Raw genomic sequence first — 16,077 nt, 5'->3', positions numbered from 1 at the left:
TCGCGCTCTTCAGCACATCTGCTCCTATGCAGATGAGTCTTTCGTCATCTGTAGTGACTCCCTTAAGCAGCTCCAGTCCCTCAACCAGTGCTTCCCTCGCCATCCTTTGGTAATGACTGTCCAAAAGTTTCCTTATGCCTCAGAAACGGGGGCCGTTCAGTGTCCTTCACTTCGACGCCTAGGACATGTCGAGATACCGGCCAATAAACTTGCTCACAGGCTGGCCAAACAGGCTACCAGTGAATCAACTTTGGCGATCGGCCCGCCAGAGACTGATCTCTTGTCGGTCTCACGCCATAAAGTTTTCAGGATTTGAGATACTGAATGGTGCACTGTCAGTACACCAAATGAACTACATGCTATCAAGGGGACAACGAATATGTGGCAGTCATCCATGAGAATCATCACCGGGACTCCATTGTTCTATAACGTCTCTGCCATACTTGGCTGATTCATGGTCATGTCTTCCATCACGAGGACTCACTTAGGTGTTGCTTCTGTTCCCACTTGACTGTCGTCCACATCTTGTTGGACTGCCCAATTTTAGCCGCTCTGCGGCGGACTTTTAACCTTCCCATTACACTGCCAGTGGGGTTGGGAGACAATGCCTCGACTGTTGATATAGTTTTACGTTTTATTCGTGAGGTCTTTTTTTTTCACACAATCTAAGGGTGGGCATGAAGCCTTCTCTCCCAGACCTCCACCCTCCCTCCATTTTAATTCTTCCTCACTCTTGTTTGCTGTTTCTTCGCCTTGGTGTATGTCTTTTTCTTATTTTTTGAGGCTGGAGTTTTTAATGTGTTGCCGAGTGACTAGGTCATTCTTTTTTCTTTTTGCAATCGGCCAGCCTGAGCCATATACTCTATTGCACGTTCTCTCCTTTTGTCTTGCCTCTTTCGTTTTTTCTATCCGTGTTTTTCCCAATTAGTTTTTCTCCTTTTTTTACTTTCCACTGTTTTTGGGGAATTGTTTTATCCCGCGACTTTTTCACTGTGGAAAGATGGACTGATGACCCTGTAGTTTGGTTCCTGTCTCTCAAACCCAACCAACCAACAACCCCTGTGGGTCAGTTGTTATCTACACTTTCACCATTCACTCCTGAAATCCCGAATGCTATGGATTCGAAACTAATAATCTGTGTTTTCGACTATTTTTTATTATGCCATGTCCTTCTCAACCACCGTCCCCATCAAAGCTCTAGAGGTTTAAAGTCTTTGGAATTGGTACTAGGAAGCCTAACTACGACGGTATTCACCACTAAAATTGGTAGTTTTTGGTTATTTGTAATATATCACTTCCTTCCCACAGCCGCTTACTCCTTACGCTGCTAGTGATGCTTTAAACTGCTCCCTCAAATATTTTTCTTATTTCAGACACTAGGTCATTATATATTCCTGACATATTCAATTTGGGGGAGCGATCTGCAATGTACGGTAACTGAATAAAGCTTTACAAGCGAAGACCATTTAAAAGCATTTTATTGGATGACTGGTTTCGACAGAGCTGTGCTGTAATCATCCGATCTTACGTTGTAAAAATTCAAAAGCATTAAGATCCGATGATGGCAGAATAACTATATCGAAACCAGTCATCCAATAAAATGTTTTTCTTAGTGATCTTGGCTCATCTGTTTTCTTCAGTTAACGTACAGTTGATCAGATTTGTACCAGGTTGAACAGAAACTGCTCTCAAGGTTCCAGTGTAATTTCACGTATCATCCTTTATGTGTTCACTCTACCCAAAAAAGCTGCTAGGGGATTTCACCCCAGCAGTAATTTTTTTCTAGATAGTAACTCATATGCTGTATGTTTGTTGTGATATCAAACTCTTAAGGCCAGCAGAACACCTCATGTCTATCAAAAGTTTTTGATGATGTATGCTGCTTCCACTGCTGTATCTCTATGTCGTTTTAACCAGCGATAACAGTACGAGACAACATAGTGGAGAAAGGTTGCGAGCGGGACACGGAGTCGATTTTGCGATCTTACAGATGTCTAAGAAGACTATTATTACAAGAACCAGAAACTAAAGGTATACTTATTGCCTTGTATTACCAGTTGCTACCTATGTATCAGTAATGTGAACGAGGACAGAAGCGGACGTAAAAATTTTAGGCTCAAACAAAAACGCTGCGAAAAAGCTATGGGCCTGCGAGAGAGGCAGAGGACTGGACAGTGAGATATAATCGTGAAGTACAATAACTTACTCGAGAGAACGATATCTACATCTACATGTATAATCCATAAGCAACCATTCAGAGTGTGGCGGAGTGTACTTCCCTGTTCCATTCGTGAGTCCGCCTGCATAGCTGAGCGGTCAGAGCGGCTGACTGCCATGCGGGGAAAGCGGGTTGGATTACCGATACTGCTAGGGATTTGTTCTTTTTTTTTGTAATAGGACTGGTACGCAATTCATTCGTCTTTTTCGTGACGCTAGCTGAGGAGCTATTCGACTGATTAGTAGCGGATGCAAATCAAAAAACCCGACAAAGACCTGGAAAGCGGTGTAGTGACCCCATACCCCTCCCGAAGACGCCATTGGCAGAGGATCATACTGTGGTCGGTTGGCCCCGATTGGCCCATCTATGGCCGGACAGCGGAACTTGACCTTCCCTAACTTTGCCTGTTTCAGCAGCTAATGACTCGTGGCAAGAATGATTGTCGGTAAACCTAAGCAATAGCATTAATTTTCTCAGGTTTTGTAGTAGTGGTCATTGCGCGACATATATGGAACGAAGTAATATGTAGCCCGACTCTTACCGTAACGCTCTCGCTCGGAATTTCAGTGGTAAACAGTGATGTACAACGGCTCTTTTGCAGCATATGCCACTGGAGTTTATTTAACATTTCCCCAATTCTTTCACACCGACCATACTCCGTAACGAACTGCACCGCTCTTCGATGGATCTGCCTCTATAAAGGTATTAAGCAGTTTGTTAGTTTTCAGAGAATGGGCTGTTTAGGATACGTGGGGAGGATAGCAAATGACAGCTTGCCCAAAACCGTATTGAAAAGAAGACTGTATTCGGCCAGAAGGTTGGCCCGACCAAGAGAAAGACGGATGTATCACGTGCGGGCTGAAGTTAGCAAAATGAAAATCTGAGGATGGAGGGAAAAAATGGAAAGCACAATTGTGAGGAGGCAAATTATCGAGGTGTGTAAGGCTCTTGTAGTACCTAAGAAAATAATAAGAAGAAGAAGCAGTTAGTTATGTAGCACACTCAAGCATATACTAATAATAAATCTATAAAACCGTCATGTCTGTCTTTGAACGTGATCGTTCCCAAAACTACTAGACAAATTTTCATGGGGTTTTCGCAGGTAACTTGAGCATAGTTTGGGGCACCGTATAGGCTTTAGTTCATCTAAAACGGATCACAAAAAAAAGACATTCATCCGTATTATGAAATTGTATGTATGTGTCTTTGTTCCACATTTCCTCCGAAACCACTGGACCGATTCCAATCAGACTGGGACACATACCACTTGCTGTTTGAGAAGAATAGTTGTGGGTGTAAGAACTACCTACCTGTCAAAGGGGTGTATTCGCGACACATTTTGCGGACAGTGTTCACATAGACCACAGAATGTACTTTTAAAATTATATCTATGTACGATAGTTCAGGATACATGACGTCACTAAGACTGAGATGCATGAAAACTTTCGCAGCCTGCCTGAAATTTAAATTTGTTATTACGAACCCGCTGAACCGAATTCGATGGAATTTCGTAAGAAGGTAGGTTATACAATCTTCAGTATGTTTCTTATATACTTCCACAGTATTTGTTGCATTATATACACGTTGCATAAGTATATAGCTACTGTGCGCACTAACCATTATTAGAGAACGAGAGCACTTAGTTACTTGCAACAAACTCTACACATAATTTCAAACTTACGGAACTTTTTGTCGCTGACAGCCCACACATAATGATGAAAGGAAAATATTTTTTCGCTTACTACAGTTTCGCTTTTCATACAGTAAAGCTGTCACATCAGACATGACATCATGACGTTTACATTTATTACTTGTTTGCTACTAACTTTATTCGCAACACACTAAGCAGAAAGTTTCCTGAAATGGTGCTGAATGTACCTGCAAAATTATATCATTGTACCGTATATAGTTCAGGAGATACGAGGGAAGGATGAAGAGACGGACAGAGAAAGAGAAGTGTAGGTGATGGTGCGGTGGCCCGGTGTAATGTTAAGCTCTCTCTATCCGGCTTCCGTGGACTTACTTGTTGAAGAATGCTGGTTCTGCTTTCTTGCAGCGCCGATGTCTTCTGCTAGCACCGGACGCTTCTCCGAAGATTTGACTGCCAGGAAGGGGAAATTTTCACTCTCTCGCTCTCTCTCTTCTTCCACTCTGAAAAAAAAAAGTTTATGACGTAAGCCCACACATTACCGGGCACCCAGAATCAGTTAATGACACCTTTTTGAACACAATTAATACGTAAGCTTTTATCGTAGCTGACTATCCACGTCCAGTCCACGTACTCTCAACAGCAGTTCAACGTCTAATAAACAGTCACTATTTCGAGTCTCTCCATTTGTTTTTTAACAATACAATGCTACATTACTCTTTGCAGTCGGCCACGGAGCTTCCGGGCCGTATTTGCTTATTCTTGGCAGGTCGCACTAAACACTTATCAGCGCCGACGAATTATCTCCCTTCCAGTTTCGCCTGCACAAACAATAAATGGGTGCAGTATCCCATGCTCATCCTTACGCCCTGGTTTAAAATAACGCGGGTTCGAAACGGCTGGAACACAAGTGTCTCCAGACTTTCGTAAAATTCTGGGGGCACTACAATGGTCAGAGAGAGTGGGGGAGGAGGAAATAGGCGGGGGGAGAGAGAGAGAGAGAGAGAGAGAGAGAGAGAGAGAGAGAGAAATTTGGGGGAGGTGGAGTAGGAGATGAACAGAGATAGGGGCAGGAGGAGGTGGACAGAGGGTGTGCGTGGAGGAGATGCAGAGAGAGAGGGAGAAGGAAGAGATGGACTAACAGAAGTGAAAAAAATCCTTACCAGGCTCAACGCCGGGTACTCGGCTAGTGGGGAATATTTTCTTGAAGTCTTCCTGTTTCCCGATTACGCTTAACTTTTATACGCTGGTTAAGAAGAAGTATACACTTTTGGTGTGACAGCGAGCACGTCGAGATTTTGTGCGTGTTTTGTGGCGCGGCCTGGTGACAGCATGCAGCCTGCAGGTGGGGGCAGAGAGGCGACCCTCCAGCTGCACCGAGCCTCGCCTCGTGGCGTAGAGGCGCGAGGGCCGGTGGAGAGCGTCAGGCCGTGCCGCGGCATAAACACCACGGCCGCCGCCGCCGCCGCTGCTGCTGCCTCCCAGGGCAGAGCGCGACGCCCGCGTCTGCCCGCCGCCGCCCTTCCCGCCACCCCCGGTGTCTGTCGAGGGCTGATCGAGGAGATGCTTGTCGCCGATAACGAGGGGCGGTCGGCCATAATTAGAGAAACCTCGAGGGGCTACTTTGCAGCGCCGTGCCAATCCACACAAACACGCGCTTGCACTTTCTCCTTCTGCGTTCCCCGTTCGAGTGTGCACTAGTCCATCTGTTCTCGGAAGAGTGTGACGTAGCTTTATAATAAGCATGTGTACACTACTGACATTACTCAAGAGTATGTCCTCAAACCTGTACTCACGCACAGATTACCGATTAAAAGATAGCTGTACTCTTAGTGCTGATTTCTACAAAAAATTACAAAAATAATTCAGAAATGGAAGAACCTTTCGTTACATACACTTAAATATTAACAGGGAAAAGAAAAAGAAACTAAAGCAAAATATACGTCGCTGTAGAGCTTCACTTACGCCTTATTTGTCTTAACGCAACTTCAATTTAGCTAGTTTTTAGTCGTATCAGGTGGTTGCCTCATAATTCCTCAGTTTCAAATTAGTATCCTGATTGGCATAGCGAACGAGATAATGCAACAGCAAGAGACTGCACACACTTTCGGAAGGAGTAATTAAGACTGAATCCGGCTTGGTTCTTCTGAAATAGCCACAGCTAACTTCCCTCCCTTCCCCCCGTCCCTCCCCCGCCACCCCTTTGCCCAATTCGAGCCTATGTCACGTCTCAAACCATAACCTTTCTCTTTCTATCCACTGACCACGTCGTCCACTTGACACTTACTTTAATCTTTCTCTCTTTTTGCTTCTGGCCGGCCGGAGTGGCCGAGCGGTTCTAGGCGCTACAGTCTGGAACCGCGCGACCACTACGGTCGCAGGTTCGAACCTTGCCTCGGGCGTGGATGTGTGTGATATCCTTAGGTTAGTTAGGTTTAAGTAGTTCTAAGTTCTAGGGGACTGATTACCTCAGCATTTAAGTCCCATAGTGCTCAGAGCCATTTGAAACTTTTTTTTTTTTTTCTTCTGAACGCCGTTATCAACTAGATCTTTACCAACACTCAGGAAACAATGAAGCATCACTTTAAATATAACTGCGCACCGTACCTTTTCTCTTAGAGCATTAGTTATTACAGAGAACTGCGTCTTTCTCAGCGCAACCGACCCAAATTCTCTGTATTGTAAACACTTATTGGTACAATCTTGAAGTATTAAGTTTCCCTTTCGGACACTGACTGGATGCGTAATATATCCATCATAGACCAAAAGCCGGAGATGTAACGACGTCCACCTAGAAAATCCTAACCATCTCTCGCACTTCGGGTTACTGGATTGGACTGCACATCGTTTGTGTTATACACTCCTGGAAATGGAAAAAAGAACACATTGACACCGATGTGTCAGACCCACCATACTTGCTCCGGACACTGCGAGAGGGCTGTACAAGCAATGATCACACGCACGGCACAGCGGACACACCAGGAACCGCGGTGTTGGCCGTCGAATGGCGCTAGCTGCGCAGCATTTGTGCACCGCCGCCGTCAGTGTCAACCAGTTTGCCGTGGCATACGGAGCTCCATCGCAGTCTTTAACACTGGTAGCATGCCGCGACAGCGTGGACGTGAACCGTATGTGCAGTTGACGGACTTTGAGCGAGGGCGTATAGTGGGCATGCGGGAGGCCGGGTGGACGTACCGCCGAATTGCTCAACACGTGGGGCGTGAGATCTCCACAGTACATCGATGTTGTCGCCAGTGGTCGGCAGAAGGTGCACGTGCCCGTCGACCTCGGACCGGACCGCAGCGACGCACGGATGCACGCCAAGACCGTAGGATCCTACGCAGTGCCGTAGGGGACCGCACCGCCACTTCCCAGCAAATTAGGGACACTGTTGCTCCTGGGGTATCGGCGAGGACCATTCGCAACCGTCTCCATGAAGCTGGGCTACGGTCCCGCACACCGTTAGGCCGTCTTCCGCTCACGCCTCAACATCGTGCAGCCCGCCTCCAGTGGTGTCGCGACAGGCATGAATGGAGGGACGAATGGAGACGTGTCGTCTTCAGCGATGAGAGTCGCTTCTGCCTTGGTGCCAATGATGGTCGTATGCGTGTTTGGCGCCGTGCAGGTGAGCGCCACAATCAGGACTGCATACGACCGAGGCACACAGGGCCAACACCCGGCATCATGGTGTGGGGAGCGATCTCCTACACTGGCCGTACACCACTGGTGATCGTCGAGGGGCACTGAATAGTGCACGGTACATCCAAACCGTCATCGAACCCATCGTTCTACCATTCCTAGACCGGCAAGGGAACTTGCTGTTCCAACAGGACAATGCACGTCCGCATGTATCCCGTGCCACCCAACGTGCTCTAGAAGGTGTAAGTCAACTACCCTGGCCAGCAAGATCTCCGGATCTGTCCCCCATTGAGCATGTTTGGGACTGGATGAAGCGTCGTCTCACGCGGTCTGCACGTCCAGCACGAACGCTGGTCCAACTGAGGCGCCAGGTGGAAATGGCATGGCAAGCCGTTCCACAGGACTACATCCAGCATCTCTACGATCGTCTCCATGGGAGAATAGCAGCCTGCATTGCTGCGAAAGGTGGATATACACTGTACTAGTGCCGACATTGTGCATGCTCTGTTGCCTGTGTCTATGTGCCTGTGGTTCTGTCAGTGTGATCATGTGATGTATCTGGCCCCAGGAATGTGTCAATAAAGTTTCCCCTTCCTGGGACAGTGAATTCACGGTGTTCTTATTTCAATTTCCAGGAGTGTAGATGCTTATACACTCGCCCGTCGTGCACCGCAGTAGGGAAGCTTTCACACTCCAATGAACAGAGAGTACGGCAGCAGCATGCTATCACACATCTGTGCGTTGTACAAATGTGGAAAAACTTAAAGATTAAAGAAACTTATTCATGGTGTCACTGCCAGGTAACACAGCTCGAAAAAACTTGGACGATGCATATGAGTAGGAAGAAGTGCTACAGTACAGAACAGAAGGCAACTGAAAAAATACGCAATGAGATGATCAGAATGCCACTTTTATTCAAAAAAATGGTTCAAATGACTCTGAGCACTATGGGACTTGACATCTGAGGTCATCAGTCCCCTAGAACTTAGAACTACTTAAACATAACTAACCTAAGGACATCACACACATCCATGCCCGACGCAGGATTCGAACCTGCGGCCGTAGCGGTCTCGCGGTTCCAGACTGTAGCGCCCAGAACCGAACGGTCACCCCGGCTGGCCACTTTCATTCAAATACAATAATTATGCTAAAGTATTGTATTATATGTATGTATTGTATGTTAACCGGGGGCCTAGAAACGACGGAGAGTCTCCGTCCCCGCCGCGGCCGCAGTGGTCCACAACCCCACGACGACTACCGCAGCCCACTTCACCCCTCCGCCGCCCCACACCGAACCACTCTAACACAGCTAGCTGGGCGGGTGATTATGCTAAAGTAACTAAAATTCTCTACTCATTATAAACTGCGGGACACGGTTAACAAAGTGGGTGGTCACCATGTACGGCAGTGCATGCTCTGCAATGCGCTGTCGTGCTGGCCTCAAGGATAAGGATTTCTTGTGGTGGGGCGAACCGTTTCTGAAAAACGCAAACAGGGAATGAGTACAGCTTCACAATAGCGTTGACCGGTGAACCTACCGTGTTTAATGACTTAGAAGTCACTACGCCTGTGCAGCATTATACATCCCCACGCCACAACATCTGGATCACCAAAACGATCATTTTCGACAATGGCTTTGCGTCCTTTACGTGTTTCTACCTCTTGCCATTTGAGGGTTCGTCCTTAATCAATACTCAGACTGCCGGCCAGTGTGGCCGAGCGGTTCTAGGCGCTTCAGCCTGGAACCATGCGACCGCTACGGTCGAAGGTTCGAATCCTGCCTCGGGCATGGATGTGTGTGATGTCCTTAGGTTAGCTAGGTTTAAGTAGTTCTAAGTTCTAGGGGACTGATGACCTCAGATGTTAAGTCCCATAGTGCTCAGAGCCATTTGAACCATTTTTTGAATACTCAGACTGATTCTGCTTTCATCCGAGAAGTACGGTACCGCCAATGTACACGTGTCAACGGGACACAACGTACTGGTCGTCAGTCAAAGAGACCATCACTTTGCAGTCGCTGTGCCTCTGTGGAGCGTGGGACTATGCACCCAGCATTCCTTTTAAATGTCGTTGCAACTGCACCCGCTGTTCGTGGTGGGTCCCTTCTTGCGTATTGCACGACGTAGCGGTCATCAGCTGCTGTAGTTGACCGTGGTCGACCGCCTCCTCTCCTTCCGGCAAGAGTGACTGTGATTCGAAACTCTCCCCTTGCGTGTGAAACAGTGCAGTGAGCAATATCAGAGTCCTGGGCTACACTACTCAGAATCTGTCTTCCTGCCAATTTCCCGATGGATCTACTTTCTGCGAAGTAATCCAGATGTTGTGTCCGGGCTATGTTGTAATGAAGAACACCACCACAGTGCACCGTAATTACAAGCTGATTGACACAGTCTCTTCACGTTCTTTCAGCTGCCTCGCATTGAGGGGCTAGCCCCATTGGGGCTACGGGCACGCCGACCACACGATATTGTGCACGGCTGAAAGACCTTTGGAAGCATGCTCCCGCACTTTCGTTCATTACCACCAACTTTTTAATATCTTGCGTCACTTGTATGTTACATTAACTATCTCGTCCTTACGTTTTGCTGAGCACTGTAGAAAACAAATTTTAGCGCCATACTTGCACACTTAGACCTTCAGGCCCTCAGTACCTAAGACGCCCTCTTTCAAAGAGGTAAAATTCAATGCCTCCAAAACTATCGTCTTTTTACATCTCCGTATGTACTCAGTAAACTATCGTATATGTACAATATTGTCTATCTCTCCTCCTTCTCATGATCCCACTCCTTTGTACCCCCCCATTCTTCCCCTTCCCAACTAGTGTACCATGATCTGTAAACTGGCCGAGCGGTTCTAGGCGCTACAGTCTGGAACCGCGCGACCACTACGGTCGCAGGTTCGAACCCTGCCTCGGGCGTGGATGTGTGTGATATCCTTAGGTTAGTTAGGTTTAAGTAGTTCTAAGTTCTAGGGGACTGATTACCTCAGCAGTTAAGTCCCATAGTGCTCAGAGCCATTTGAACCATTTTAACACTGCGCTTGTCCGTCCTCTTCTGGAGTAATGCTGCAATGTTTGGAATCCTTACCAGACGGGACTGACAGCTGGCATTGAAAAAGTTTAAAGAAGTGCTTAACGTTTTATAGTATCACGAAATAGGAGAGTGAGTGTTACGGATATAATAAGGAAGCTGGGGCGGCAATCTTTAAACCAAAGACGCGTAAAGGCTTTCTTTACTGCGACGAGGTCTTTTCACGAAGTTTCAATAACTGGCTTTCTCTGAGGAATGACGAAATATTTTTTTTTACACCTAACTGTATAAGGAGAAACGAGCGTCGTAATAAAATAAGAGAAGTCAGAGCTCGCACGGGAAAACTTAGGTATTCATTTTCCCACGTGCTGCTCGACAGTGAAAGGATAGACAACCAGTCTGGAAGTGTTTCGATGGACCTCCTGCTACGAACTTAGGTGTGAAATACAGACAGACATGTAGATGTAAATGTAGATATCCTTCCGTTTGAGTGATAGACTGAAACTAATTTTCCATCACGATCAATATGCAGGATACATTTAAGCAGAAGTAATAAATTTCTTGGCACTTTCTGGAAAATAGGCGTTAGTAATTTTTGTTTGTATGACAGATGCTGGAACTGAAAATAGTTATATATTTGACTTGATGTAGTGTCAAACCTTGAGTTGAAGATGGTCGCTTGATCTAAACTGGCTATCTGTGAATAAACACACCTTGCAACAGCCGATCTTTAAATACATTAACACCGTACAGCACTGTTTTACAGTGAATAATTTTTATGATAAGTCTTTTCGTGACGTGCAATAATATTCTTGTTACTTGAACACTTTTGTCCCACGCTGATTAAATAAATCTGATCCGTTTTCCGCAGCTCTTCTTCCGATCTTCTTCACCTGTTCTGTTGATCGAGCTTCAAAACACCGTAACAGCCTCAGGCTGAAGACAATTAAGTTGGTTGGGAATTCTAGAGGTGACCTCACTATGCCTTTGTGCATTCAAACACATAGTCCACGATAACACCATGGAAGTAGTGTTTGAGAAACTGATTCGAACAAGTAGATCGCTCTCTCTCTCTCTCTCTCTCTCTCTCTCTCTCTCTCTATATATATATATATATATATATATATATATATATATATATATATATATATATATATAATGTGTGTGTGTAAAAATACAGAGCAGTGTGACATCCTAAAGCAACCAACTAAACACCTGTGTTGAGGAAGAACCATGAGAACAGTGTGTCTCCCCACCAATAACATAACGTCTGTACAGCATGCTGCATACTACTGTACTTCTCTCATCTCCCGGATTCATGCATTGCTAAATCTTGGTTATGCAAGTTTGATAGACACCTGAAATGAGGATAGCCTTGCATCCCTGCTCGCTAGACGATTCTCTTCCTGAGAGTTCTCTCTAGTACCAATTAAGATGAGATGTCCGCTTACAGTAAACCATCGTGAGTAAGATATGGCAACAAATGGTTACCACCTATTGGAGGTAACACGGCAGTTGTCTCCATAAGACATCTGTTGCCATGGTTGGGGGCGGCAGACACCGTGAGTTATATCGCCAGCCTAGCAAACTGAAAATGAATGCCGAACCCGTTTCCCAACCTTCCATGGACACCTTATGATCTCACTTCTTTAAAGTTAGTGTCCTGTCCTTCTATAGTTCTCCATGTTCTCTGCCACATAGCTAACGTATGGCATAACTGGTGTACGGCAGCCGACGCTCATGCTCTTGTCACCATTTCCGTGGGGGCGCAGTTTTGTGACAGGAGGAAAAGAATAATGAGGAAGTTTATATCTGGTAAGTCAGTTCAGAGGTCGGAGGCCGTCAACGACATATCACCTTCAGAAGAACATACCTAGTAAAGCACTGTGGTTTTCAAAACAAATGTCAGATTGATGACTGTATCTACACTGCGCAACACAATTAACGAGACACTTTTTTGAAACCGCTTAATTGTCTCCCATTGCGACGCATAAGTTTTAAATTTGGCTCAAAGGGGCCTTCCTCTGTAGTAATGAAAACACTTGCAGCCCTGCGACGTCACCTTCGGGCTCGGTGAAGCTCCAGACAGCAATGTATCTACACATGCGAAAATAAGGCGAGAGTTCAGAAGTTCATGTGAGGTGTAAAGTGGGTTTATGATGTCACACTGGCACCAAATTGCATCGAAATTGTGCCCAATGCCACCGTGGACGTTTCAAATCATGGGAAGATAGTCACACCACCTCTTGTCCACATTTCACTCCTTCTTTTCACACCTCTGCGTTGGAGTTCAGAACTGCGACGCCCAACGTTTAAATCACGCGATTTTCTTATAGGTGGCTGAAGAAAATGTTACAGACCCACCGCCTCTCAAAATTGACACCAAAAAGCCTCAAGGGTGGCATAACGGGCCTCAATGGAACCACCATTTCCATTGGGGTGTTGATTCCCACATATTTCGCAGCCGAAAACGACAGTTGGCTGTGCAAGAAGCAACGGACGACGTTCTTGAAGCTTTTGACACTGCTGATAGCATGCTACCACACAGACGGTTCGACGCTTCTCTAAGGACATTTTGGTCTTGCAACTTAATTGAACGAGATCACACCCCTTTGGAGTGTAACGTGACTGCAATTTCTTCTCTCGTGTACAGTGTGGAACCACTAGGGACCCATCAAAACAATTTGACGAAGTTTGAATTTTAAGAGTGTTTATGCTTTCTCAGCCTTCCTGTTTCGCGACGTCGTATGACCTGATCACATGAGGGGGAAGGGTGCAATATTGAGGCACGTGTGAATAAAGCAGTGAAGTGTCCCTGTAAGGCCCCCCACTTCGGGAACACTAGGTGACGCCCACGCATCTTTGTTCCGCACTATAAAAGTGTACCTATAGAGACGCACACCGTGACGGCTTCCTAGGCGCCTGCAGCCAGGCAGGCCATTCTACACTCCTCCAACGCCACATATCCACAGGAAGGCACTAGGGCAGCAGCGTAATGCCATCAGCTGAAGGGTGTCAACGACCCAAGGGAAGAGGTGGTTTCATTGATGCCCTTTATGCCACCACCTGAGGTCTTTTCATGTCGATAGTAAGCTGTGGTGTAGCTGAAATGTCTTCCTCGGCCATCCATAAGAAAACAGCGCGATTTCAACTTGGGACATCATGGTTCTGACCTCTATCACAGAGGCGTCAAAAGAGGAGGTGAAATGTGGTTAACAGGGGGTGTGACGACTTTCGTATCGTGTGAAATGTCTATGGTGGCGTTGGGAAGAATTTTGGTGACATATGGTGCCAATGTGACATTTATTTATTCATTTACCATTTTCTTTTAGTTTATTGCCTATATAAAAGAATAGACCGAACGTTGCACATAAATTGGCATAAATATAGCACACAACATTGTAACAAAATTTCAAGTATTTAATAATAATTATTAGGCTGTTTAGTGATGGAAAAAACCTACATGGAAGGTGCCAAAACGACATCATTAACCAACCTTACACCTCTCATAAACGTCTGAGCTATGGGCTTTTTCCCGCATGTTTCGACACTTTGCTGTTTCAAGTTTCGGCGAGCCCGAGGATGACGTCACAGGGCACCACGCCTTTGCGCCGCTGCAGAGGAAGGTTGAAGGCACTTTTGAGCAAAATTTAAAACGTCTGCATTGCAACGGGAGACAATTAAAGGTGCTCGAGAAAGTGACACTTTAGTAGTGTCGTACAGTGCATGTTGCTGAACAGGTAACCCGGGGGACATCTCTTGTTTGAGGTTGCCTGTCTAACGGGTTTCCAGGATAACAAAAAATTGATTTTCAGTTTTCAATAGAGTTATTATCCAAACTTAAAAATTTGAATCATCTATTCATTAATAGCTATGACCTTATATTGAAGGCGTTACACAGTAAGACAGGGACTGATGACCACAGATGTTAAGTCCCATAGTGCTCAGAGCCATTTGAACAGTAAGACAGGTACTATGGTATGTATGTCTGGAGGCACCGTAACTTGTGGTATGCACTTTCCAGTGTTTCAGAATGAGAAAACTTTTACTAACTTTACACAAAATTTCAAACCTTTACGAAACTTTTTCTCCTTGACTCCCCGCACAAAACGATGAAAAGAGAAACGTTTGTCGCTTCCTACAATATCGTTGTTGATGCAGTAAAACTCCAGCGTCATGCATCATGTTTTAATTGACTACATCTTAACTAACCTTATTGGCAACATATTTTGAAGGCAGTATCCACATTTACCACTGATACGCACCTCCACAATTATGTCATTGTACGACACATGTTTGTGTGGATATGACAGTTTATAAATGGAAGTTTGATTACTTAAAAATATCTGTGCTGGGGGTTGACCGGTAAAACTCGTACTGAGAGTCAATCGAGTGTCTTATTTTAATAGGAGTCGTGAAGTCCCTTACCACATAACTCATCCGCTATAAACGTTATACGTCAATGACTTGGCTTTTGTGCCTGAGATGTGTGCGCTGAACGTGCGCCGGTGTCGCAGGGCGGGCCGCGTGTGGGGCCGGCAGGCCGCGACGCCGACACCGCCCCCCGGCAGTGGCAGCCGCGGCAGCGCCTCGCCCGCTCCCGCAGGCGCCGTGGCGGCGGCAGGCCCGCACGGTCCCGGCTCTGCCGTGACGTCACCGCGGCGCGCCAGCCTCTGCTCGTCGACGTCCTCGTCGACGGTGTCGTCCGCCTCGTCGTGTGGCGTGGGCGGTGCGGGGCCCGGCGTGGGCGGCGGCTCGTCGGCGGCCAGCAGCGGCTGCGGCGGCCGGGCCTGCGTGTCGGCGCCCGTGGGCCGCGCCACGCTGTCCGCACATCTCTCCCTGTCCGCCGACGAGCACGACGAGCTGGAGCTCGACGACGAGGACGACCTCACGCTCAACGAGATGCTCGGCAAGTTCGACGAGAGCTACGTCTATGAGAAGGTACTGACACACTGTTTCTTTACACTAGACCTCCTTTCAGATATACACACTGCCGGAAAAAAAATTACAGCAACCTCAGCACCCTCAATTTTGTTGACAAATGTGGTGACAAATAGTTCATCATGGTAGGCATATATGATGACAAATTCAGACCAAAGGAAACAGACACGTCACAGTAAAGGGTTCCCAAACAGTCGCAGTAACACTGTACGCACTCTGGCGGCAATGCAGGCAGATACACTTGCATGATAACGACAGTGAATGTACCCAGTGGGACTCTGCGATAGATTCTGCAAAGCGTCTTGCGCCTTTTGTTGCAATTCGGCAATGGTTCTTGCAGGCCCTGTAGAACGATTAAGTTCCCACTTCGTCATGTCCCATACGCGTTCAACTGACGAGAGATATGGTGATCTTGCTGACCAGGGCAGTTGTACACCAAGCAGAGCACCTTGCATCGCAGCAGCCGTATGTGGAAGCGCACTGTTCTGCTGCATAACCACATCACTTTGCTGTCGAAGAAATGATAGTCGCTTTGGAATAACAGCCTGTGCAGTGTAACGGGCACTGGTTATCTTACGTCAAACACCAAATGTGACCGCAAG

At 46.6% G+C, this 16,077-nt stretch overlaps 1 protein-coding gene across 1 annotated transcript in view; it reads left to right on the top strand.

The window, feature by feature from the left end:
- The window catches only part of LOC124559675, a 766,753-nt gene that overhangs the window by 708,206 nt on the left and 42,470 nt on the right, over positions 1-16,077 (top strand). Inside the window, exon 7 of the mRNA XM_047130913.1 lies at positions 15,052-15,475. Coding sequence (XP_046986869.1) covers positions 15,052-15,475 — 424 coding nt within the window. The remainder of the gene's footprint in view (positions 1-15,051; positions 15,476-16,077) is intronic.

The sequence above is a fragment of the Schistocerca americana genome, chromosome 1 (assembly GCF_021461395.2).
Source record: "Schistocerca americana isolate TAMUIC-IGC-003095 chromosome 1, iqSchAmer2.1, whole genome shotgun sequence".
NCBI lineage: Eukaryota > Metazoa > Arthropoda > Insecta > Orthoptera > Acrididae > Schistocerca > Schistocerca americana.
Note: the sequence above shows the minus strand (reverse complement) of the source record. Positions and strands in the feature narration are given on the sequence as shown.